Raw genomic sequence first — 23,930 nt, 5'->3', positions numbered from 1 at the left:
CAGTCTTTTCATCCTCAGCTGTTCTCACTGGGCTATATGTTCTATGCACCAGCACCAAGTTGCAGCATTAGCTTGAACACAGACATTTCTCATTATTGGTCGCGTCAATGGGACCTTTGGCGCATGCTGTCAAAGAACCGCGAGTGGAGGTTTGGTTTTTAATGGCTTCCAGAACAGACTCGCGATGTCCTTGATCACCGACACTACGTTTCCAGTAGTGTCGCGTTTAACCCCCTCGAAACAGTCTCGGCTGGGCGCCCTACGAAAATACGTTTCAATCTCATATCTATCATCACTTGCATGGGACTCCCTCGCGCATGCGAGTTTTATCGCTTTCGGTCTCTGGCGCGGGCTCTCGCGTGATGAATACGAGAGATCCTTGCAGATTGAGAGGAGAAAACGGGATCTTTCTTTCAAGCTTCAGGCCGTAGGTGGTCTTTGACATTCGAAAAGATATCAACGGCTAACAGTTGTTGCAGGCGACTTCCCTGCATGAGTGGCTTCAGATAGCGGGGGAATTGGACAAACTTGAAGGGAATAAAGAGTGGAAGTCGGTTGATGAATCCAACGAGTACGATCATGCCCTACTCCGGGCGCGACTGGATGATCTGGAGCAGGCTTTGCGTACTGACGACTTCGGCGCTATCGTCCATATTATTCGAACCTCCTTTAGTCGAGATCTTGCGAATATGACAAATCCGGATCTCTATACACGTGCGCATATCGGTACCAAAAATTTGATAGATCTCTATGTCACAACAGCCACGAACGCGGTATCTGTGGCACTGGAAATGGCAGACAAGCTGGAATTCAACATTGCCGAATCTCGGTTTCTTTTGGAGCAACTGCAAGCTACTCGCCAAGCTTTTGGACGAACAGCATTATTGCTCTCTGGTGGTGCTACCTTTGGAATGAATCATACCGGCGTTGTCAAGACTCTCTGGCAGATGAGGCTTTTGCCACGGGTAATATCTGGTTCTTCCGCCGGCAGCATCGTTGCCGGCGTTCTCTGTGCTCATATGGACGATGAGATCCCACAAATTTTATCGTCTTTCGGAAACGGTGACTTCTCCGTTTTTGAATCGAACGACGGCGTGGAGACCCTGTGGCACCGATTGAGGAGATTTCTTATTTCAGGCTCTTTCTTTGATATCGCTCATCTAACACGGGTTATGCGAGACATATTAGGGGATGTGACATTCCTAGAAGCATATAATCGGACGAGAAGGATCCTCAACATCACAGTTTCCCACGCAGAGACTCATGAGCTGCCCCGGTTATTAAATTACATAACTGCCCCAAATATCATAATTTGGTCTGCAATGTAAGTACCCATAACCTCAAACGTCAACAGAGAACTAACGGCCTTAGCGCTACATCGTGCTCTGCTCCACTTATATTTTCAACCTCCGCGTTAATGGCGAAAGACCCGACTACCGGAAATATACTAGAATGGGGAGAATCCCTTGTCCAGTGGATCGACGGGTCCGTTGATAGTGATTTACCGATGGCTCGCCTGTCAGAAATGTTTAACGTTAACCATTTCATCGTGTCCCAAGTCAATCCTCATGTGATACCATTTGTTCCCCCGGGAGAAGCCGTTTTATTTGCAAAACTCAGCGAACGCCCGCGGGAACCGGAACCTGAGCCGGTTGATTTTCCCAAGATGCTGATAAAAGAGGAGACAATTGGAAAGTTCACTATGTTGTCCGAACTCGGAGTGCTGTCTAACCCCCTGAGCAAATTTGCTTCTGTCCTGAGACAGGAATATTATGGTGACATCAATATCCTTCCAGAGATCACTTATGAGGTGTTTCCCAGTATGCTTAGGAACCCCACGCCCGATTTCATGTTACGAGCGTGTCTCAGTGGCGAGCGCGCTACATGGTCCAAACTAAGCCGCATTAGAAACCACTGTGCTCTCGAGTTTGCTCTGGACGCAGCGGTTTTGATTATGCGTGAAAAGGTCGCCGCTGCTGCAAGAAATGCTAATATACCTTTGAGGTCTATTTCATCCTACATCGAGGAAAACGTCTACACCGAAGAGGATATGCCAGAAGTTCAGCAGTTAGCACCGCCGAAAAAAGGGGTAGATAGACTAAAGCCGATCCGCGCCCACTCTCACTTCGACGCAAATTATCAGCTTCAAAGGGTCAAAGGTTCTCTTCACATGCCAGAAGTTCGGCGTGGCCTCAAATCTTATGCTCAGCTATATCACAGTATACCAACTAAGGCCAAGCGGTCAAGTTCGGCGTGGATACCAGCAATCACATTCTCCGGGGAGAGAATTCGTCACATGCGTCCTGAATCAGGTATCGGCGCGTCCGCGAGGTTCAGACGACCATCTTTATCATATGTATCCTCCAGATCGGAGAGGCACACACCGATGACTCTATCACGTCGCGGATCTTTTATCCAGAGCACAGCCCTTCCAACCCAGCGTCGACGGGCCCGCCGTGCGAACACCTACGAAGCATCCCTGTCAACTGTCTCGCTTCCGCGTCTAATCATGGCTGTTCAAACCGGGCCTCCATCGCCGGTGCGTGAACACGAGCACTATAAGTTTCTTCGAAGGCAATCGAGCGATTCGAATTCTAACCGGGCGGTTAATTGTTGACGGGACTCGCTTTAGGGGCATGTTCTACGTGGTATCGTTGGATATTGCCATTGTCGGATCATGGAAAAGGCAGGCCTTTCCCCCCCCCCCCCGAAGAATTGGGGCTAAGGACTGGGCATGATTTCAAGCGTAACTATGTGTGGATGCCTACTTCTCGTCCGCATTCCTATACTAAGTCCCTTTTTAAAGTGTAATAGGTTGTGGTTTAGATACGTCTCATAGCGAATCTAGTGATCTGGTAGCCATGCCACTGAGTAGATCGATATGATATAAATAAGACACCGAACAAATAGGCTCCCGAAACATGCCTCTGCTCAGATGTCGCTGTCGGTTACGTTGCGAACCCAATATAGCCGCCCCTACCTGACCACCTACCCGCTTGTCCTGATTCCACTAACTAGGTCACCGCCAAAACGCGCAGGGTTTTCCTTTCTTGTGAAAGTTGCTACCCTAAACTTGAAAAATAATGCTGAAAGCCCACTCTGTACTTCTAAGCAGGAACCGAGATATGCCTGTTATAGTCTGATCAAATAAGGAGGGAAAGGGTAGTTAAAAGGGTAACCAGAGGGGCAAAGGCGTAGCAAGACCTGATAAAATGGACGATAGAGCACCAGCCATCGTGTTTTCCCCGATGTCTATGCCATGACCCTGCAAGAGGGATCCCGTGCGGTCCTCATGTAGGCTCATTTCAAAGGAAAATTTAATATTAGGTAGCTCAGCAGGTTGAGTCCAAACACTCACACTGTTTCTCAAAGCAAGTGAGGGCTGTCTAGTTATACATGACTCCCGGACCTTGGAATGGCTCACTGACTATAATATGGTTCTTTGTAAAGAAAGCACTTTAGTTGTCCTGCAATCATAAATTAGGGGGTAGCTTGATACTGTCCTTGCTGATGTACATTAGTATGGATCCAGAATGCAATAAACAACTAGTTGAGTCTGCCTTTTTGCTGTGGAAATGATAGGGAATACACCACTGATCAAGTTTCAATCCGTATGCACTTAGCCTCATTGCTCCCTCCCCTACTGGATCTCCTGTCGATCTCAAGATGGCCCTTTGGGGTCTTTTCCTGAGTTTTGTGCTTTGCCAATCAGATTTTGATCACCAGTTCAGGATCATTGTGTTTCCCTGGCATATCTGGTTCTGTGGGGTATCCGTGCAAGGGAAAGGTTATCAATGCACTTGGATTGGAAATTGGAATCAAAGCTGGCAATTTCCATTGTAATACATGCGGGCGCGGGCGCTTTGTGGTCCCAAGTGATGCCAAAACACTACTCCGTATGGAGGACTATGACTTTGCCTTTACCCCGTAGTTTACCTGGTATGGGCGAAATTAGTGTTCTTTGCCATAGAGGGCTCTCGCTCCGCCACTACCTAGAAGAGTATAAGATTACCTTGATATACACATCCCGGTTCGCAAAACGGCGGAATCAACCCTGTGGAAACTTTTTTTCCCCTTCGAGGGGTCAGGGAGAGCCATACTTGCGCGGTATGGACTGGTGCACCACATTGGTTGATGGGCTGGTACATGAGGAAGTGTTGCCTGTTTTCGTATGGAAGTGCTACCAGATGAAAAATGCAACGTAAATGGAGCCATCGCCGGTTCCGTTGGGCTGGTCCAAGTGAGACACGACGAGAAAAAGAACAGGAATACACCCTGTCGTCTTGGGCCCTGCATGTCAACATACGGATGTATATACATTCAGAATACATATATATGGATAAGCGCTTCTTTCGGATGAAAGGGTATTGGGGCTGAGAGGTCGCGCCCGAACAAGCTGAGGGAAAGTGGATTGATTTTGAAAGATAGCCTCTTTCGATGAATCAGCGTGGCCATCAACACTGGCGGCAGATATGTCGATAATGATCTAGATGTACTTCAGGCCAGGCTCGGATCTGAATTCACAAGCGCGTACGGAGTAACCGTGGGTAAATTGGGGTACACCAACCTGCTACAATGGGACAAGGATGTTGACGGCGTTTTCCATGTTCTTATCCCCGACATTTGAGCTAGTGGCATTGTCGAATTATTCGTTTCTCCAGGGCAGATGGAAGGACAGATCATGTGTTTTCTCGTAGATCCCTAATGTTGATCTTGTCGGTTTCTTTGAGAAGGGTTTTGGAACGCGCGAATCATTTTTGTACTTATCTCTCAACTTTGGATTTTCTGGGTGGGACGCAGTTAGCCTCACCGAAATCAAAAAGATGTACGGAGTACTCCGTACTCCGTATTCTATAATTATTCCATAGTGGACGGCAGAGCGTTTGGCTCGAGTTGCCACATCATCGTCATTACTTGTGCCATTGTGTCGGATGCGGCTAGTTGGGCAACGCTGCCTAAAAATTGAGACTGGCTGCGGTGCAGGTGAGAAGTCCCGGAAATATTTCCCTGATCACTCATGACGAGGCCCATTCGCTTAGGCCAAGGGTGGGACTTGGCAGCAGGGAACGGCGATCCACAACCCTGACGCCGCAACCGTGCTGTCGGTACTCGAATCAGGGCGCTGAGATCGCATCTTGGACTTTGAATTTCGACATTTTCGGGTAAGGTCACGCATCCCATTGGCATTCGATACTGAAAATGCCGCAAAAGGATGGCCGTGCCGACAGGGATGCTTGGAGGCTTGCTGACATGGCTGTAGCAGGTAATCCAAGAGGCGCGGGTTCCGTCAATACAAACAAAGAACAACAGCAGTTCGCAAGTTTGCTGGCTATCCCGGCTCTTTCAAAAGCAGATAGCGATACCAGGCTGGAAAATTTTGCCTCTTTGGCGTGGGCATCTCTGTCTACGATAACAGAAGTAGAAAATACAGATGTGCATTCCCACTAAGCAGCATGGGTTGGCCTCGGGAACATCATGATATGGTGCAGGGGCGCGGAATATGTATGCCGTCTGCAGAATAAAGAATGTCAAGCCAGGGTAGACGCGCAACGGAGGTGCGCATGATACGACATGCCCTGTGACACTATGTCCGGTGCGTTCTTCCGCCATTCCACAATTTGCCAACAGCGAGGGGCGCAAATCCTTCTTCCGGCAATTCAAGTCTCTCGTATGTCGTGCACACTAGTTCAGAGCGGCAAACCTCCGCTGCTATCATTACCACGAAACACGTCTCTAAAGGGGGGCACTCCGTGGGATGTATGTAGGCCGATGCAGGCTGATTCTCGCTGTTTTGGCCGAAAAGCGATGACTAAGAGGATGTGGGAGGAAAGTTAAGCGCCAACAGCTAAATACGCGTGCTGATTGGCTGGAGGCTTCGTTACACACCAGCCAGGAATCTGACCAATCAGCGCGTCAGTAGCCGCACCGTTCGCGTAATCGGCGAACCAAGCCGCGAGATGCCGACCACTCAGAGGCCGCGCTGCTCACCACCTCTTCGCCTTGCTTCGTGGAAGGACGAGGTCGATGGGGTTGGACGGGGTAATCCAGAGAATAGATGGCTGATGGTGTCGTCTGCTCGATCAAAATGCTGCGCCCTCTGAACTCCAGAAGTACAGAGCGACGGAGCGCAGGCCAGACACAAGCTTCACAGCGTTTTCGCCCGGGAATCAGCCCAGAGAGTAAAGCTGTTGGGGCTCAGCTCGCTCTTGTGACTCTTCACAAGTTCTCTGATCCTATTCTCGACTAGGTGGATCGTTGGTTAGTTGATGAACTACCCTGGATCTGTTCTTTGTGAGAGAGAAGCTTGCCCCGCCCTCACGACCCTGAATTTGCTTGGACGAACTCCTGCGTCCGGCGCAGCGGCCACACGCAGCAGAATACAGCGCTCTCCCACTATCTCGTTGCTCGTACTTACAGAGAGACTGGCCGATTCACAGTCGAAAGAGTTACGTCTTCCATCTGTGCCTCAAATCCGACCAGAGAATTCTGGAAGGCAGCTACCAAAGTTAAAGAAGCTTTAAGACAGGTTGGTCCGAGATATTCAAAATGTAGTCAAAATCTAGGCGATGATCTTCTTAGGAAGTCTATGCTCAATGTACGGAGTACGCCCTTTGTGTTCAATCGGACTGTGCCTGTCGTCCAAGCTTGCCATTTCCGGAGACCACAGTCGGAACTGATCCCGCCCACCCCCTGGTCGTGCGCCACCATGGGTCGTTCAGACCCCTGGCCCCCAGCTGCTGTTTGCCGGCTCGAAACCGGCCATATTGCTTGGCCTATACGGAGTACACTACTCCATACTTCAGATGCAGCCATTAATTCGATAATCGCAGCGCTTAAGGCAGATGTCATTTCTCAAACTCCATGCTCCACATTATGCATTGCTGTCGTGGAGATGCGATATTCTTGGAAGCGCTTTTTGGCCGCTGTCCGTGCCCCGTGTGACGCTTATTATCTTCTCTCTATCATGGGCGGATCTGCCGCATGCTGTGAAACAAACATTCTTACCCTTCTCGGGGCTGGCTAGTTACCTGCTATCACCTTGGTTTTATTGTTACTCCCAGCGCTCTCGTGCTGCTTCGGGTGCCACTAATACACTTCAGTCGCGCCTCCGTTCAGCGATCCAGTGTGCCTTGCCGTGCAACGGCAACTTCATTTCCCGAGGAGTAAGCCTTTGATCTTCAATTCCTGAACCGAATTTTATACCTGGCTCCAGCAGCCGTGCCGCCAGATTTTCATGACCCTTTGGATATGCACTGCCCGAGACGGCGTGTCTGTCTTGGCTTGAATCCTTCCCTTCCATTCTTTTACTGCCTATCTCCCTCCTTTACATTCTTCTTATTATTACTATACCACCCTCATCAGTGCTTGAAAGGAAGCTGGAAGTGAACAGTTCTACCGAAGATACGTTTTAATAGCACACCTTATCGTCAGTCAAGGATATTCTAAAGGACTACGGCCGTCATTACCTTGGAAGCTCGATTCTTTATTTGGACGCGGTCATGGCGACATGGGTGAAATGTTGTTTCGAGCGAGGTCGTTTGGGACAACGGCATCGGAAAGGGACCAGGCAGCTAGACGAGCGTTATGGTGATATGGACATCAGTGGCCCTATGGATGGAGGATGGAACCAGCTTCCCTCGTTCCCATCTGAGAAACGCTCGACCTCCGTGCCGGTATCACGAAGCGGCACAAGACGTCAGAGACAAGGTGTTGGACACGTTCAATTCAGAGCACACACGGGGGCCCAACCCTTCGTATGCATCAGCGAGTCGGTCTATGACACTCCAGCAAGGCCATCCCACGAGAAGCCGCCAGATTTTGTCTACAAACCTGCCAGTGAGGCATTCTTTAAAGATATGGCAAAAATCGGCAGACCGAAATATTCAGCACCCCCCTCCACAATCACAGAGAAACATCGGCGGCAAACCTCAATGCGAAGTGCAAGTTCTCTCGACCCGAGTTCGGCTGGAGAGATACCTTGCCATCCCTCTTACCAGAGGAACATACGCACATCATCGCCACACGGCAGCTCTTGCTCTGGCTATCACAGGAGCCCCCCGCTGCCTGCACAATGCAGTCGAGCGAACAGCCCCGCGCTGTCGACGCGATCAAACGAGATTACGGACGAGGACGTAGAAAAGCGAGTCCTAACTACAATACCATTGAGCACCAAAAAGAAGCAGAAGAAGTCACGGCGAGCCGTTACAGAAGAATTGGTGCCATCTACGATGGAACTTTTCGGATGATATCCCTAAAAATTTTTCCTTGCCTCGTTGCATTTTACACTTTAGCGGCCTTTGAAGGAGTTTTATATTTTTGGAGTTTAGGAGTTAGGTGAACCTGGCTTCTACTGCCGGGATGGAGTACTTGTTCCTTTTCTTTCGCCAAATTGTGTGAACATTATGATATCATGAAGCTGGTTCTGAGATTGGAGATGTTTTGGCCCTAGTTTGAATGCCTTCAATACCCCTGGTCTTTCAAATGAATCTTAATTTCAGGAGTTTTTGTTTACTCTACAGACTTTCAGCCATTGGCAGAGAACACAGAATGTCATTGAACTCCTTATCAGATGGAGACCTATAAACTATTGAGAGTAGTAATAACATGCACAGGTAACAAACAGGCAGTCCGCTTAATATTTCACGCAACGAATCACCTACTGTGGTTGGCCATTCAATAGCACGCAGCTATACGGAGTAGAGTTAGCTCTGCTATTTTTGTTTTCGTCATTTCAATTTGGGCTCATCAGGATGTCTCCAGGCGGTCTACACTTCACCATAGAAGAGTCCGTAAATAGCACAATTGCTCCTTTTCTTCTTCCTGATTTCTTTTTTCTAACCACAATGGGCCGTTTAGAAATGCATGGCAAATTGCAACGCAATCTGGGAAGCGAGGGCGGCGCAATGAGAAATCTGGATTAGCCGCCTGTGTGGAGGCCCAGTATGCATAATGTTTTACCTGCAATTTTGAAACAACACCGGTGTTTGATTCTATCGTCTCCTTGCATCAACCTTCTTTGCTTGTGATTCGGCATCCGAATTTTTCTCTTTCGGGTAAAACAAACGGTCTTCGGAGACGCATGTTCTCCAAGTTTTGTTTGTGGAGTGAATTTTGTTCTCAGCAGCACCTCACTCACGTGACCAAAAATAGGATTAGATGAAATAGTCCTTGAAGTACGGAGTAGCTTTAGTGAATGACAAGCACACAGAGTATTCCTCCTCTAACTTGATAATATATTTGACCCCAAGAGGATTGTTTGTTGTTGATGACCACCCATACACCTTGGGAATAGGGACTCTCTTGAACCACAGGTACATAAGTGTTGCCACGCCAGCTCACTAGCAGTTGCATAGCATTTTGGCACGGAGGTGTCATATGAAATCTTGATAATAACCTAGATGCTATCCTCAAGCATGGCAAGGACCATACGGTTGAACCCGCCCTTGCTCAGCTTCCGGAGGCCCACAACTTTCCTGTGCCCTGCAACATTGAGCTCGACATATCTCTCGCGGAGTCGAATGGCTTCGTTGTAGAGTGGCCCGAGGTATAGTAGAAAAGGGACAAAGGCCTGGATCGGAGAGCTCATCGCACTTGGAGCTCAGATGCCTCGCTGGAAGACCGTTCCTGGTTGCCAAAGTGAGACTACCATAGATGGAGGACTTTCTGGCGATAGCGCCAGGATAGAAAGACCAAAAGCAATTCATATGCTACTAGGGCCAACTTTAGGTACGTAGTCGCCATCAGCGCTTAGAGGGTATCAATAAGGAGTGCGAAAGGAAGCTTACTCTGATGTCTTAGTCAAAGCTGGACATGTTCGCCGCCCGTTCGTACGATGAACTGTAATACGCAACAAGGCAAAGGAGCTCGAGGTGGGTCGTTGCGGCAGCGGTCCGGAACATTCCAATGAAAAGGGAACACCTTACGTGAGATGACCTACCTTGTAGGTGGTGCAGCCTCATTGAAAGAGATTCACCGCATTTTTCATAACATCTCGCTGTCACTATCGCTGGACTGGGTTGTCTAGATGCTAACCCAGATTTCCCGGAAGCAAGTGTTACACTAGATTAACCTGGAAGCTGTGCCGTGTTTACAAAGATATAATGGTTTTGATAACCTTGTGTCTATTGCGGACAGGATGCACACGAGCAAAAATTTTCTCTATCTCACATGTCTGGCTGTCAACATTTCAAGAGGCTTTCACGCTCAGTATTGGCGACCAAGGGTTTCTTATAGGTAAATGGACATCAAGGTGTAAAATCACCTTAAAGCGCCAGACAGACTGACACTTAGCCTTGACCCTCGGCCTTCCACACATAAATATACTTTTCGTGAACAAATGCTTTTGGACTTTATTGAGGTGAGCCTGTCGATTAAAACAATAGCTTATGATGGATTCCAGGTGTTCGAGGAATTTAGAGACCCTGCCAGCGCCCAGCTTGATAAAACCTCGTGTCTTGTCCGGCCGTGCAACGCTGATAGGTTGCTTTTAGGTCAATGTCTTGGAAAATTTCTTTCTACCCTCCAGTCTGTGAAGTGATGACTACCCTAACATCCATAACTACCTCTGCGGAAGCTATTCAAATACAGTTTTCAGGACCGCTTTCTCCAACAGTTAGACATGTTCAATTGGTGGCGGCTGCTCACACCAGCCTTCAGGGGCAAACCTCCTTTCACCCAATATCTCAGACAAAGTGGACTCACGGATAAAAGGAAGGGCCAGATAGGGTAAGCGCTCCTTGCTACTCCAATACACATTGATATATCGGATGAGCCGTCTCTCGAACTTTAAATCGTCTTCTGATCCCCATTGCCCCGTGGGGTGACAAACCTTTCTCGGAACCCGCACCCTTCGCGCAGGCTAGTGATTCCGGGGGAAAGGAGCATAATATAAGGTTGTCATGTCGTCTGGCAATGCATTCGTACTGGTGAGAAGCCTCTGGTCGCGAAGCTAGAGCTTCCTGTCCGCCTCGCCATTCTGCAGCCCATTACGTCCACCTTTAGCTCTGGGCTGAAGTTTACCGTTGGTCTCTCGGAGCCGGTTATTCTGGATCAAAGCAATTGGTTGATGCTGTATAGCTCTCCGCAGTGATCCACTCTACCAAATAAATTTACACGAGTCAGTCCAGCCTTCGCGTCTATAATCGGGGAAAGAGATAGCGGATGCTCCTCCAGGCATAGGGTATTGATTGCTGTGTCTCTGGCGTAACGCTGATCCCATCGATAGCTTCATCACGATATCGCTGCATCGCTATCTGCGTGCTTTCTGGAGAAATGTATCTGTCTCTCGTGACAGACGCGAAGCAGGCAGAGGCCGCGCAGGCGCGCGGCTCACGACCCAGTCCCGAAAGCGGCAGCGATAAGGGCGGATCTTGTCACCGATAAGAAGGGTAGCGCACGGGGACTTCATCGCGCCGAAACCTGTTGCTTGTAAGCGAGATCAGATTGACTGGCAACGTGGGCGGCGGAAAGGCGGCTGCCACCGAGGCGAAGAACGGAAAGTCTACCCGTGGGGAACGCATTGCCGAGGGATCCAGCCGGCCGGGTACGCTAATACGCGCTAGGCTGTATTAGGGATGGTCGGTTACTAGGCCAGTATTCTGGATTCAAATATTACTCTCCCACCCCAGGGATACTGGTGGGTGTGTGGGTAATGGGATGTATTCGGCGGAGGCAGGCTTGGTTGAGATGCCCATCTCCACCGGGCACTGAGCGTACGGAACAAGCGATTTCCACCGTGGAACAAAGCCCACACTACTGACAGGATGATAGAACAATAATGCGGGGTAGCTACGGTTTGAAGCATATTCAGGGCTATGGCTGCTGACGCCTGAGAATTACTTCCCCTGCGAATGGAAGGATTATTATCTGAGAACACTGCCAGTCCGAAGGAGAATTAGAGTTGCAAAGCAGAGCTGATAACGGCGCGAAAGACTATCGTGGACACCTGGTGACTCGTGGGGTAATTAAACCTCTATCCGTCTTGTTTGTTTCACGATTGGAGGATGATAAATCGTCGGATATAGCGAGCTCCACCTTCTCCGCACGGCCAAGGTCCCTTTGGCCGGGACGTAGAGCTGGAGCTGGCAGCTTTGAGCTCTACGCCAATCATCAGTGCGCTATCTCTGACTGAAAAACTGGAGGCGAATCCAGCTGGCTAGAATCCGAAATTCTTCAGATATTTTCTGGGTTGGGCCGTGGCCGTGGTTTTGGCTTTATATTTCCAGCTTCGAAAACCCAGGTACGGCCCCGTACTTAATATCCGGGGTAATCCCACTTGGAGCTGCTTGCTTTCACCCGCAAAAATCTGTGTCTTTTCGACTCTGCCACAGGTTTGGCGTATTATCAGCAGCTTATACAAAGCTGACCGCGAAGTCCTGGTTGGTCTTTATCCAGTGATATCGTTACTCTATTGCGTTTAACCACCCTTTCCTTCCCTGCCGGGCCTCACCGAAGACGAAATCTGACGCCGCCGGTCGAAATGGCGCCCAACCACCTCGATCGTTCGGACCTCGTCCCAGGGACAGTCCATCTGGTGGACGTCGCTGGAGAGGCAGGAAATTCGAAACGCGAAAAAGATATTGTTTTAGTTCCTCGACCGAGCGCAGACCCGGAAGATCCTCTGAATTGGAGTCGTCGTCGCAAATTATTACACATGGCCATGTTGTTCATCTATACCCTCGGCGTGGGTATTCCAACGACCTTACAATACAGTGTGCTCGCGGATATTACACGCGATACCGGTATAACTACTGCTCAATTGGTCAACGGTACCGGGCTCATGTTCTTATTTCTCGGATGGGGATGCCTGCTCTGGCAACCTATCGCAATTACGTACGGCCGTCGCGGCGTTTACGTCCTTTCATGTCTCTTCTGCGTTCCCATGATGGTCTGGACGGCATACTCCAAATCCTATGGAGAATGGTATGCGCATCGAATTATTATGGGTCTGGCCGCCTCGCCCATCGAATCTCTCCCAGAAGTGTCGATCCCCGACATATTCTTTGCTCACGAGCGTGGTAGATGGATGGGCGGTTATGTGCTATTCTTGTTTGGATCGAACTTTATTGCTCCCCTTATCGCGGGTTGGTTCAACGACGCCTACGGGTGGCGATGGGTTATGCATTTCGGGGCAATGATCAGTGCAGTTGCCACAGTTATTATCTTTTTCTTCATGGAAGAAACGCTGTATTTTCGAAAGACCGTCGAAGGTGAAGAGTTAGACGTCTCATCAAGTGATGGGAATTCCCTTAATCGAGAAAACTCGAAGGAGAAGCGAGAGGTCCACGCCGCATCCACCTCCGAAAACGTCGAATCATTCCCGCTTGCACGCACCTATATTCAGAAGTTAAACCTCTTCGTCTTTCTACAAGGACGACCAACCATCAAACAAATGCTCACGATGATGTACCGGCCCTTGTTGATCATTCTCTATTTCCCCTGTACCTCGTGGGCAGGATTCCTTTACGGTATCAACCTGTCTTGGTACAACGTGCTAAACGCCACCGCCTCCCCCGTCCTCTCCGCAGCTCCGTACAACTGGACTGCGGCGCTTGTTGGTTCCGCCTATGCGGCACCTATCATTGGAGCTATCTTTGCCTGCGCTTGGTCCGGAATCGTCGCTGATAAGGTTGCGATCTATCTTGCTCGACGTAATAAGGGTGTCCGTGAACCAGAGCACCGTCTGTGGCCGCTTGTTGTCTCCGGTGTCGTATCCACTGCCGGTCTGATTATATGGGGCGTTGGCGCTTCGTATGGAGTACACTGGGTTGGTCTTGAGTTCGGCCTTGGCATGCTTGCGTTTGGCTGCATCACAGGAGGCTCTATCGCCATCTCCTACAACATCGACTGCTTCAAGGAACTCAGTGGTGAATCGATGGTGTCTGTAATCATCATTCGCAACACCCTCGGATTCGGGTTTAGCTATGCTATTACCCCTTGGATTGAGGCGCAGGGTCTCCGTAACTGCTTCATCACGGTGGGTATGGTTTCGCTCGCGACGACGGCTACTTTCTTAATTATGACAGTCTGGGGCAAGAAGCTGAGAAAATTCTCGAGGGACAAATACTGGGAATACGTCTCTACAAGCGTCGCTGGAACTATTTAATCTGTATGGGGTATTGGGTTGGCCTTTTTCTTTTTGATGTGTAACAAGAATTACTCTTTGGAGTCATGATATTTTTATCTGAAAATTCTGTAATAGTTGTTTCCAGAGGGCTGTGTCAAGCTCGAGGCAGATATCCCGAGTCTCGTTTGAAATATATCGTAAGCCAGCAATATGACTAAAGGATTGTTTGTCGAATTCCAGAGTATCACTTTTTCAGGATTGCCAATGGCCTCAATGAACTAATTATTGCGCCACTGGGCCATTGCGAGGTTCATACTGCCGATACGTGTATCTAGCGCATGGCAATACCTTCGAAACGACCACAATTTTGAGTTAGGCGCTGACGAAACGGCAAGATAGGCGAAGGAGTTTTAGGTTTTCTATGCAACTGGCGACCCTCACACCATGACCAAGCCAGCCCGATCCTCCATGCTGGTATGAGAGAGACTTTGTCGGTCAGGGATATAATGAAGGGGTGGCCTAGGAGCCAATCAGCCTAGTGGCAGACAAAACTAGGATGTTTGTTTCTTTTCATGAGATGGCTCTGATCGCCAATTTTTGATCATCGGTGAAGGAAAGCGTGGTCGGGCAGGGAGTAAGACTGGAAAGGGGGCCATCCTAGCCGTTGTTGATTTTAGAACGCTTTCCTTTCTTTCTTTTCTCTCTCTCCTCTCTGCAAGCTGATCGTTGTGGGTCTTAAACCACCAGCTGCATTAGCCATGGATGTCAGCTCTCACTGTCGAGTTTCATGTTAGCCATCCACGCGCTCTTCTCGTCGCGATGGGGTCGGAATTTTGATATATCTGAGAGCCCAAGCATGGTACGCTAAGCCCAATTCAGGGCCGAATAGACCCGCCAAGCATGGTCCTTAAACCAATCGTTCTACGTTGGCGCGCCAGTGACCAGATTGTCGGGCCGACCAAGATCGTCCCTACCCCGTGTTCGACGCGCTGGCGAGAAGGTGGCTTCCCAGCGAGTAAACTTGGGTCTGGTCTTGTCCAAACAAGAAAGTCACGACTCCGGAGTGCACCACTTAAATGGCGGCGCAGCAACAACCAGAAGACTTCTAGAAGGCTTCTAGAAGGCCACTAGAAGGCCAGGGTCCCGGCTTCTCCTGCCTGGGGTCGTCAATAGAAGCGCCGTGTCATTCGCCGAGCTGCAAGCCACAGGCTGCACGTTTCCCGATTTGGAAGCCTTCTAGAAGAATTTCCAGCCCTACAGGGCAAAGGGAGCGGTTTGGCGCCGACTGCAAGCCGGCCGCCTGGTCATTCATGATACCGCCCTCATGTTTTTTGCTCCCGGGAGCGTTTGCCATCGTCCTCTCATGGCTTTGTTTCGGCATATTCTCCAGGAGCAATGCTCTCGTCTATAAATTCAAGCTGCTCCCACCGCAACTTGATCCCTTTTTTGTGGTGTTTCTCCCACCAGTCCAGGAGCATACAGTCAGCCAACCCTCGACACATTGTCTTTTCTCTTCTGTATATCCTACTCATCATGGCGTCCACATGCTCTTCGGTTAGAGCTTTCGTCATCCTTTTGATATCTGTCATTATATTGTTGGAGTTAGTCACCGGCCAACCAGTTGACCCGTATTTCTCTGGACCAGGAGCGGCCACTGAAAATCGGGGATCTCCTGCCTCCCCTTTGCCATCGACTACAGGGCGTTGTGATACATCCTACTTCGCTCTCTTCAGTTTCCCTGGCAACCGTGCTTCCTTCAACAAACGTGAAGATGCAGCTGCGGATGTGCACCGGATTTATGCCCGGGCTTTAGAGAGTGAGCATCAGGGCTTGTCAAGCCGCGAGAAGCTAATTATCGGCCTTGCTGCGGGAATTGGTGGATTGTGTGGTGAGCTTGAATTCTACGTCACGAGAAACTGTGTGGCTGATATCTTCTTGAGTAGTTCTTCTGAGTATCCTGGTCATCGCCCGGTATCAAAAAAAGCGGTACCGGGCCATCCCATTGAGATTCACGCGCAAAGGTACCCAAAGGAATCTCAGAAGTCCACAGCCAGAAAATACCTTCAGACGACATCATGAATCGATGCGTTCCATAGGGACACCGAAAACCAACTTGCAGGTATTCTACGACCCGGAAGGCGCCCTCTATCAGACCTGTCCGTACCACCCAGGCCTTCCAAGTCCTTTGACTTCTTATTACCAGCCAGTCGAGGTATATCGCACTCTCATGCGATCAACTAAACAGCCCCGCCATCCTCCCTCGCCTGTCTCTCAGCCCGCCTTAAGCCCCGCGACGCAGGCCGCCCACCATGACTCTAGCCCTCAACATGTTCAGTATCTTTCTGAACCTCCTAGCCCCTCCGATTCTGCGATATCCCCCAGAACTATACCTCCGCGGCCTAGACGTGCGATATATGCCCCACAACCCCAGCGCGCGGGACTTCCCAACAATATGCGTCAAAGTTTAGGCATGGGAATTTGTCACCCACCACCTGCGAAGTTGCGACCTCTGCCTCTAAGAGAATATTCCGGGGTCAACCCGCACCGATACGGCTTCCCTACTTAGGCCTTCCATTTTCCCCAGGCCTTCAGCTTTCGTGGTGCCCAGTACACATAATGCTGCAGCTTTGCCCTATCATCTCTCATCTCTACTTCCTAGTTTGATCACGATCTCTCCTCTTGATATTGTTTAGGCAAACTTTTCCTCCTGCTTATTTCCCTATAACTCCTCGCTTCGTTAACGCCCATATACCAACCAACCACTGCACTCTTTGTTCATGGCTTCTTGATACAATCTTGTCGAGTATAACTCAGACGAAGACCGAGAACATTACCACTTGGCATCTGTTGCCTTGTTCGTGGTCGGCTTGTTCGACCGCACTGAAATCCCATACGGACTGATGGGACATTCTCGCGAAATTCGCGACCTTGACATCGCATTCTAGGCATCTAGAAACATAGGAGATCTCTAAAAGATCATGGAAGCTGAAAGTCGGTATGTATATGGTTAAGGTGAAACATGAATCACTACTTACAAGAATTACAGTCTCATCATTTCAAACACCAAACTTATTAGCAACATCATAAACGTCTTTGTCCTTACTGGACCAGGGTATGATGGCTGCAAGAATGTGATATCTGTTTGACTTGATAGAGAATGGTATGTTTAGCTGGCGGAATAGCTTCAAACACCTTTTCAAATTTTTGTCTATTGGTCGGGATATTCTTTCTGACAGGCTTGGGAACACAGGTCTATCAAAATAGCCCGCGATAACTACTGCATGCGAATGGGAGGTGGCTTTGTCATCCCTTCCAGCTTCTGCCAGAAGCATATCTATGTAATGGATATATTCTATCTACTGCAAGGCAAAATGGCAGCTTTTACAGCCCGACACAGCAACAATGACTTTGATAGATGTGCGACATTTATTGCAGATCTATGATGGTGAAATTCGTGGGCCTTGCATACCATTTGGGCCCAGGGGCTATCAGCTGCTTTGTTGATAGTGTTTCTGCTGGCGAACTACTGCAATGACATGCTTTCTTTGGGCTTCGAATCATTGAAACTAGGTATTTTTATTATCTTTTCCAAGATTCATTTTGTAAACTCCATTTAGGCCTTTTACTAGTGGCTAAGATTTATAGATGTAGCATGAGAAAGAGCAATGCACACTATCAAACGCTAATATAATTAATTATTTTTTTTGTCTTCTACTGCCTACAAACCAGGTTGATAATGTTTAACTCTGTACGGAGTAGTTACTACACATAACTAGCTAAACTGAACTTCAGTCAACTGTGCTCACAACACACCCACAAAAATAAGTTTGTACTCCGTACTGAGTGGTTAGTTACTTAATGAGGGCTGGCCAAACTCCCATCCAAACATAAAATTACCAGTTTTTACCCCCTTTTTTTTTTTTTTTTTTTTTTTTTTTTTTTAATTTTTCAGATATACTCTCTACTTTGTACTTTGTACTTTGTACTCTGTATACTGGTTATTACCCCCAGCCCTGTTTAGTCCCCTGCAAGGAGAATGCGAGCAGGGGTGCATGGATGAGTGACGAAGGGATGCTCCAATCACACTCCAGCGCTTAAATTTATGATGATCTTCCAACCGATGTTCCCTCAAGATTGCGAGTAACAGCTCCATTTCCTAAATTTCAGTCAATGCTGCTGCTTGCCGCTCGTCACCACCATGTATGAACACAGGACGCACGAAGTCACATAACACGGCAAGTTCTTTGTCCCTCACGGGTGATAGACCAAACACCCTCCCTTTTTGGGGCCAGGGCAGGCTTGAAGAACTAGCGACTGAAGCAGAGCACTCTGAGTGAGGATCGCTCGGATGGTGATGTGATTGGCTGCTTGCTTGTAGGGTTATGTGGCTTGTGAAAACTGTGCATGGGGAACCCATACAGACATTTTATGGAGTGGTTGGGATGGTTGCAGGGGAGGGTGCGAGGTTTGCAGCCGGGAAGCGCAACCTGAATTTGTGTACGGAGTAATGTGTGAGGGATCAGAGACTGCTAGGCCACATGAGGTCAGTTCCCGAGATCCAGTGCACATTTTGCGATTTATGTTGTACAAGGCTTTTTAACGGCTGGGAGATGAAAGGAGACTTTAGACAACAGAGTCTGTTAACAATAGACACCCGCCTTGCTGTTGACTTTCTGTTGGCTGTGTTGCGGGTAGTTATTCTATGTAAAAAATGGTCCGCAATGAGGTCTTTTCGAAGTTCTAACCACAGCCCGACACCAAGCAGCAAAATCTGTCGATGGGAAAAAAAAAAATTCTCTTCCCGACCAAATAGTTTGTCAACACCGAAGGAAACGGCAATCACAGACGAATGCGATGTGATCACACCAATGATGCGCCTGCGAAATTTCTTTTCTAACCCACTGCAGCTAGTGACATCGCCCAGGCCCGAGGCGGCCCCCAATTAGCAGTCTCAAGACCTCGCTCGCGCTGAGATCCATGCACCTTTTGCGATGCGCACGAACAAGGACCCGAACCCCCCCCATTCAATCCCGTTGGCGGGTGGAGAGGCCAGGTTGAGACCATCAGTCCGCCCAGGCAATGGCACAAATGGTTGGTCACCTGCATCCTTGAGGTTTCTTCATGAGAGAGCGCTCAATATCACCTTTCGGGAACCCAGCTATGGGCCAGGTCGAGCATACATCACCGTGGACAGGCCGTGGATCAATTCTCTGCCTCTTGGGTTCCTCCCCGCCCCATTAACTCCTTTCTCATTTTGCGCTTCTCTAAGCGCCGTGCTCCAACGCGACCTCTGATGCGCAGTGGTGAGCTCAACCGCCTGGAGCTCTTGAACTAGCCGACGGTCACGGATCTTAAATACCTTTATCCCCAGAGTGGGGTAGTTAAATGTTAAATTCTACCTTCTCAAAGCTGGTATGTGCGTTTGGATATTTCGTTCCGATTGACAACTGTTGTTAGATCCTCCCTTGTACCCTTTACGCCTTGGGGTTTTCCTAATGCTCAGATGGTTGAACAGTTGAGAGAGTGACTACCCTACGACATCGCGGCCGAGCGTGAATCACATTAACTTTTAGTCAACCAGTGATATCCGTACGAGAATGAGGCTGGATGTCATAAGCTGAAAGACTTCTGCGCTTCGAATTTGAGGCCTGATGTTCGACCCAACCATGTTTTACAGGCTTCTCGCCCTCTTCTACCTCTTTGTCTTTACCGCCCTCGGCCTCCGAGTAACCCCTGGTTCTCCGTGCGAAGAAAAATGTGGTCCGGTAACCACGAACACGACGGGCGCTGACGTTGTCTGCCGTGATTATGAGTATTCACGCAAACCGGAAGGAGTTGTTTTTCAAGACTGTGTTAAGTGCGAATTGCGCAGCACTTTCGAGCATAGAAGATCATACCAATCAGATTTGAAATGGGGATTGTGTATGAACCCGCCCTCCTTCTGAAATAGAGTCAACCACTTGTGCTCATCAATGCCTAGACAACCTCCGTTACGCATTCTCGAGTTGCATATATGCCTTCCCAGTATCCAAGCAGTCGTTGTCGACACCATGTCAAGTGACATGTGATTCATTGATGGATGCTGTCAAGTACCAGTTGCTGAATCCTGTTCCTCAGGAAGCCTATGATTTCTGCGGCATGGATAGTTTTTCAGACGATTTCGTGACAAAATGCGCTCTGTGTTACTCGCTCACCGATGACGAGAAGTTGATAGGAAACTGTACGTACATTTGCAATATTCGACGTGATGCTGCATCTTTTGCTGACAGCGGTTTAAAGTCATTGAAGCTATAAGAGAAGGCTGTCACTCCAAAGTACCATCGGGACACGAATTCATTATCGATCCTGATCGCATCTTTAATACTACCCTCCTTCCTCCGAGCACTGAATCCATTGCTCCTCCAGGCACTGAACCCAAAGGGAAAAAAAATCTAGTCCTTGTGATTGTTCTCCCGATTGTCGGGTTCTTACTGCTTTGTTTGGTATCGTGCTTCTGCTGCTTCTTTTATATCCGACGACGACGTCGGAAGGCCCGCCAAAGTAGCCATGCGGGCCACCTCCACGAAAGATGGAATGACACATCCATCATGACGCCTGTTGGAGGCGGGCTCCGACAGGTCTGGGATGAGACGTCACCTCAGATGCATCCAGCCCAAGCTTATCATTATAATCCGGCATCTCACAACGGGTATTATGGCGGCGAACAAGATATCAAGTACCCACCCGAGGTGTATCAGATGGGCCCGGTCTCTTCTCCCCCGGATGATACCAAAAGAGCAGAATTCGTGACCCCCACAGTACCAACACTTTCGGCCCCTCCTCCGGGGCGCAAGTCGCTCTCTACTAATCAGTGACTAACCAATAATACCTCTCTATGTTTCTTGATTTCCGCACGAAAAGACTCCGAAACTCCTAACTGTCTTATGAGCCGATGGCTCTGAATATGAATATTGGATATTCCACCTGCTGTCATCTAGCACCCCTTGATTTGTACTATCATTATTTTGATACGCGAATATACCCCTTTGATCTATTAATGCAGGCTATTTCAAGCTAGTAGTAATATGCCTTTCATCTTTGAGTAGCTGTCTCAGATGATAGATTAACCGATTGAAACGTCGCTTCCTCCGATTCAATGCAAACTGTGCTTCGTTCATGTGTTCAGGCTCCCAGGTTCGACCAGCTTAACTTATATAGTCCTTCGCAAGGGAAATGAGGTGTAGCGGTAGCATGCATTCCTCCATTTCGATCTTTTGAGCTTCATCGCTATCAAGTAGATGCATTTCACCACAAGAAGTGGGTGGATGCTAAGTCATTTTGACCAAGAAATATGTAGGTTATCAAAGATGCAATGATTAATTATTGTCTCTCTTTATTGATAAATTAACTCTATTGTTTTCATTTGGCGACTCCTTTGGGGAAACAGGTGTCCATGCGACCACTGGCCAGGCCACCAGGATGTTATCAATCAATCAGATAAGATCGTGACAGTGTCCATCGTCCCCGAAAGCAACGAGCGAAGATCTGTGCAAACAACGCACCCCCGCGTAAACTCATTCCCAGCACGAAGAAATCTTTCGAATGCATCTTCATAATGGCGTCCTTAAACCAGGAGCAGCTCAAAATCTTGGAACAAACGCGCCAGCGGCTTCTTCATCTGACGCAATCCCTTGGCTCGCTGTCAAACAGCATCAACCAAAGCGATCCGTTGCCGCCATGGTAGGCCCGGACCCATTTCCCTCCTTCAGGCTATGAAGATGAAAGTAGACAATTTTTTCAAAAGGCTGACATCCAGACACTCTTAGGTCCTCCCTCCAATCCCAAGCCACGATCATATCCAACAACCTACTTTCCATCTCTCACCTCCTCACTGAACACCAAGAGCTCCTCTCTTCTATCGTCGCCTATCCAACGCCCAACTTCCCAGGACGCACAGAGTCGACCATCCTGCACCAGCTAATGCGCACGAAACTAGAACCTCGCGTAGAAGAATGGGTCGCTAGAGGAAGAAATGTAGCCAGGCATAATACTGCTTCATCGCAAATCCGGGCGCAGCAGGGGGCTGCGGCAGAAGGTGAGACTGTCCGCCTATCCGTGGATGAGTTACTTGATCTGTGGCACTGGGCCCCCATCGCAGCGAATATGGAGGCTCGACGGAGGGATTGGGGTGGCGACTATACGCTGGAAGAAAAGGAAATGGGTGTGAAAAATGTTATTACGGGGCTGAAGAGACAACTTGATGAAGGTGACGAGGAGGATGAAGAGGAGGAGGAGGAGGAGGAGGATATGCAGGGCGAAGAGATGGAAGTGGTCGTGGGCGCACATACTAAGGCTGGTGGGGGTTCGGGCGTGGAATTTGATATTGCTAGAGGGAGCAGTCACATCCCTTCGAAACCTGTGGCGCCTGGTATGCCACTTGATGACATTTTCCGATTTATGATGACGGGTGCGCCGCCGAGGCCAAGATAACCCGGATTGATTTGCTGGAAGTTGTGGAAGAGCTTGTTATTACCATTCAAGGAGCTCTTTTTAATATGATACCATGATTACGACTGGTCTGAATAGATGCCGTGATTGCATATTTACCGGAGATGTGAGATGGGATCAAACTGGATTAGAAGGTGATATTAATACTTTTGTTATTTTACATTGCATATAGGGGCATTAATCTGCACGGAGTTAACTGAGAATTCCAATGAATTAAAAGACGAATGAAAGTCATCCCCGTCGCCTTGTACTTGGGCCTTTTCCAGAGGGACTGGGAGAGATGCCAGTGCTCTTTGCAACGGGGATTTTCACCTCTTCCATTCGTTGTACTGGACGAGCCTTCTCCGACGGTTTCTCCGAAGCGACGGTGGGAGATTTCCAGTAGTAAACCATTTGCATAGCGAGGATGAGATTGAGAGAAAATCCTGCGATGAAGCCATAGAGAATGAGCTTATCATCGACCTCCTGCAGAGTTGTAAAGATGCGCGAGAGGGACCCAAGGAGGTAATTGAACACCTATAACAACTTGTCAGCACAACATAGCAAAGCTAATAACATGGTCTACGGTGGAATCCGTACCGCAAAGGCGCTCAATTGACCTGTACCACCTTGAGACCACACGGTCCAAATCTGAGGTACTTTGCTGGCCACACCCAGGACACCGGCGCCGGCTTGCAAATATCCCATCATGCTATTATCCACAATAGTCTCTCCGCTAAACAAAAGCGCATAGATGACTCCGCCTACGGCTGCTAAAAAGGCGCCAGCGCTTGCAGCCTGCCCGGAGAAAACCAAGACCAAAACCCCGACCACAACATCTTGTACTGCAATCAACGCTGCTTCGCCATAGGTGCTAAATGGGAATTTTTGGCGTGCATTATACGCAAGGGTGATGAGCAAACTGGTTGTTTCGAGTGCGTACGAAGTGAAAGAAACGCCTGCAGACGATCGTGACGAGAGCAGTTTAAGGATCTGAGGAACTTTGACGATTGCGCTGAATGCAACGATCGCAAGACCTAAGGCTTTGGAGATCGCAAGTGGGAGACAGGCCGGTTCTTTTGTGATGTCAACGGCGAGGATTAGGGAGGTATAACATTTGTCGCCGAGGAGGGAGATGAGGGCGTTGCTAACTGGATCGGGAAGAGATGTCGTGATGGGCCGGAGATAAGGCTGAAGAGGATCCAGAATAAGGGACTGGATGGATTGCTGAACTGACTCCATGGTTGCGTGGGAAAAGTGATCTGTTGACGAAGATGACCACCACCAGCTGCGATTCCCAGCGAGTTATCAGCGAAAAGAGCAGCCCAGCCGAGCTCCCCTGGTCAAGTGCACGTGTTCATTGGCTGACTAAGATTTTAGGTCCAACTTTGTTCCGCTA

At 49.0% G+C, this 23,930-nt stretch overlaps 10 protein-coding genes across 10 annotated transcripts; 7 read left to right on the top strand and 3 right to left on the bottom strand.

Annotated features, from left to right (window-relative positions):
• Positions 1–184: 184 nt before the first annotated feature.
• On the top strand, positions 185–2,617 carry CIMG_08841 (patatin family phospholipase; the record flags this gene model as incomplete). Its single annotated transcript, XM_001241677.2, has 3 exons — positions 185–427; positions 471–1,324; positions 1,372–2,617. The coding sequence occupies 3 exons, from the start codon at positions 185–187 to the stop codon at positions 2,615–2,617; spliced, it is 2,343 nt and encodes a 780-aa protein (XP_001241678.2).
• Positions 2,618–2,850: 233 nt separating this feature from the next.
• Positions 2,851–4,942, bottom strand: CIMG_08842 (uncharacterized protein). Its single transcript, XM_001241678.2, has 5 exons — positions 4,844–4,942; positions 4,568–4,785; positions 4,013–4,429; positions 3,592–3,936; positions 2,851–3,498 (listed from the first exon to the last, which is right to left on the bottom strand). The coding sequence occupies exons 3-4, from the start codon at positions 4,329–4,331 to the stop codon at positions 3,890–3,892; spliced, it is 366 nt and encodes a 121-aa protein (XP_001241679.2). The 5' UTR covers positions 4,332–4,429; positions 4,568–4,785; positions 4,844–4,942; the 3' UTR covers positions 2,851–3,498; positions 3,592–3,889.
• A 1,203-nt stretch (positions 4,943–6,145) lies between these two features.
• On the bottom strand, positions 6,146–6,813 carry CIMG_08844 (uncharacterized protein; the record flags this gene model as incomplete). The annotated part of the gene is made up of 3 exons (XM_001241680.2): positions 6,146–6,233; positions 6,416–6,497; positions 6,600–6,813. 3 exons carry the CDS (start codon positions 6,811–6,813, stop codon positions 6,146–6,148), a joined length of 384 nt encoding a protein of 127 aa, XP_001241681.2.
• Positions 6,814–7,499: 686 nt separating this feature from the next.
• CIMG_08845 (uncharacterized protein) lies at positions 7,500–8,246 on the top strand (the record flags this gene model as incomplete). Its single annotated transcript, XM_001241681.1, has 1 exon — positions 7,500–8,246. One exon carries the CDS (start codon positions 7,500–7,502, stop codon positions 8,244–8,246), a length of 747 nt encoding a protein of 248 aa, XP_001241682.1.
• Positions 8,247–10,533: 2,287 nt separating this feature from the next.
• CIMG_08848 (MFS transporter) lies at positions 10,534–14,194 on the top strand. The gene is made up of 2 exons (XM_001241684.2): positions 10,534–11,711; positions 11,770–14,194. Exon 2 carries the CDS (start codon positions 12,479–12,481, stop codon positions 14,102–14,104), a length of 1,626 nt encoding a protein of 541 aa, XP_001241685.1. The 5' UTR covers positions 10,534–11,711; positions 11,770–12,478; the 3' UTR covers positions 14,105–14,194.
• A 1,280-nt stretch (positions 14,195–15,474) lies between these two features.
• CIMG_08849 (uncharacterized protein) lies at positions 15,475–16,631 on the top strand (the record flags this gene model as incomplete). Its single annotated transcript, XM_001241685.2, has 2 exons — positions 15,475–15,953; positions 16,009–16,631. The coding sequence occupies exons 1-2, from the start codon at positions 15,599–15,601 to the stop codon at positions 16,629–16,631; spliced, it is 978 nt and encodes a 325-aa protein (XP_001241686.1). The 5' UTR covers positions 15,475–15,598.
• Positions 16,632–17,043: 412 nt separating this feature from the next.
• On the top strand, positions 17,044–17,508 carry CIMG_13161 (uncharacterized protein; the record flags this gene model as incomplete). Its single annotated transcript, XM_001241686.1, has 3 exons — positions 17,044–17,060; positions 17,112–17,177; positions 17,316–17,508. The coding sequence occupies 3 exons, from the start codon at positions 17,044–17,046 to the stop codon at positions 17,506–17,508; spliced, it is 276 nt and encodes a 91-aa protein (XP_001241687.1).
• A 1,447-nt stretch (positions 17,509–18,955) lies between these two features.
• CIMG_08851 (uncharacterized protein) lies at positions 18,956–21,102 on the top strand. The gene is made up of 3 exons (XM_001241687.2): positions 18,956–19,987; positions 20,046–20,285; positions 20,345–21,102. The coding sequence occupies exons 1-3, from the start codon at positions 19,717–19,719 to the stop codon at positions 20,917–20,919; spliced, it is 1,086 nt and encodes a 361-aa protein (XP_001241688.2). The 5' UTR covers positions 18,956–19,716; the 3' UTR covers positions 20,920–21,102.
• A 515-nt stretch (positions 21,103–21,617) lies between these two features.
• Positions 21,618–22,777, top strand: CIMG_08852 (RNA polymerase II mediator complex component Med8). The gene is made up of 2 exons (XM_001241688.2): positions 21,618–21,784; positions 21,871–22,777. Exons 1-2 carry the CDS (start codon positions 21,660–21,662, stop codon positions 22,532–22,534), a joined length of 789 nt encoding a protein of 262 aa, XP_001241689.1. The 5' UTR covers positions 21,618–21,659; the 3' UTR covers positions 22,535–22,777.
• Positions 21,945–23,824, bottom strand: CIMG_08853 (monosaccharide-P-dolichol utilization protein). Its single transcript, XM_001241689.2, has 2 exons — positions 23,132–23,824; positions 21,945–23,068 (listed from the first exon to the last, which is right to left on the bottom strand). The coding sequence occupies exons 1-2, from the start codon at positions 23,771–23,773 to the stop codon at positions 22,784–22,786; spliced, it is 927 nt and encodes a 308-aa protein (XP_001241690.1). The 5' UTR covers positions 23,774–23,824; the 3' UTR covers positions 21,945–22,783.
• Positions 23,825–23,930: the final 106 nt, after the last annotated feature.

The sequence above is a fragment of the Coccidioides immitis genome, assembly GCF_000149335.2.
Source record: "Coccidioides immitis RS genomic scaffold supercont3.3, whole genome shotgun sequence".
NCBI lineage: Eukaryota > Fungi > Ascomycota > Eurotiomycetes > Onygenales > Onygenaceae > Coccidioides > Coccidioides immitis.
This window is presented reverse-complemented; position numbering and strand designations above follow the sequence as displayed.

Coding starts and splice junctions, on each gene's coding strand:
- CIMG_08842 (XM_001241678.2), bottom strand. CDS start 4,331: ATGTATTCTGAATGTATATACATCCGTATGTTGACATGCAGGGCCCAA. Junction 3,937..4,012: donor ACCGGGATGTGTATATCAAG/GTAATCTTATAC, acceptor CGCCCATACCAG/GTAAACTACGGGGTAAAGGC.
- CIMG_08848 (XM_001241684.2), top strand. CDS start 12,479: ATGGCGCCCAACCACCTCGATCGTTCGGACCTCGTCCCAGGGACAGTC.
- CIMG_08851 (XM_001241687.2), top strand. CDS start 19,717: ATGTTCGACCCAACCATGTTTTACAGGCTTCTCGCCCTCTTCTACCTC. Junction 19,988..20,045: donor AGATTTGAAATGGGGATTGT/GTATGAACCCGC, acceptor ATCAATGCCTAG/ACAACCTCCGTTACGCATTC. Junction 20,286..20,344: donor CGAGAAGTTGATAGGAAACT/GTACGTACATTT, acceptor AGCGGTTTAAAG/TCATTGAAGCTATAAGAGAA.
- CIMG_08852 (XM_001241688.2), top strand. CDS start 21,660: ATGGCGTCCTTAAACCAGGAGCAGCTCAAAATCTTGGAACAAACGCGC. Junction 21,785..21,870: donor AGCGATCCGTTGCCGCCATG/GTAGGCCCGGAC, acceptor AGACACTCTTAG/GTCCTCCCTCCAATCCCAAG.
- CIMG_08853 (XM_001241689.2), bottom strand. CDS start 23,773: ATGGAGTCAGTTCAGCAATCCATCCAGTCCCTTATTCTGGATCCTCTT. Junction 23,069..23,131: donor GTCAATTGAGCGCCTTTGCG/GTACGGATTCCA, acceptor AAGTTGTTATAG/GTGTTCAATTACCTCCTTGG.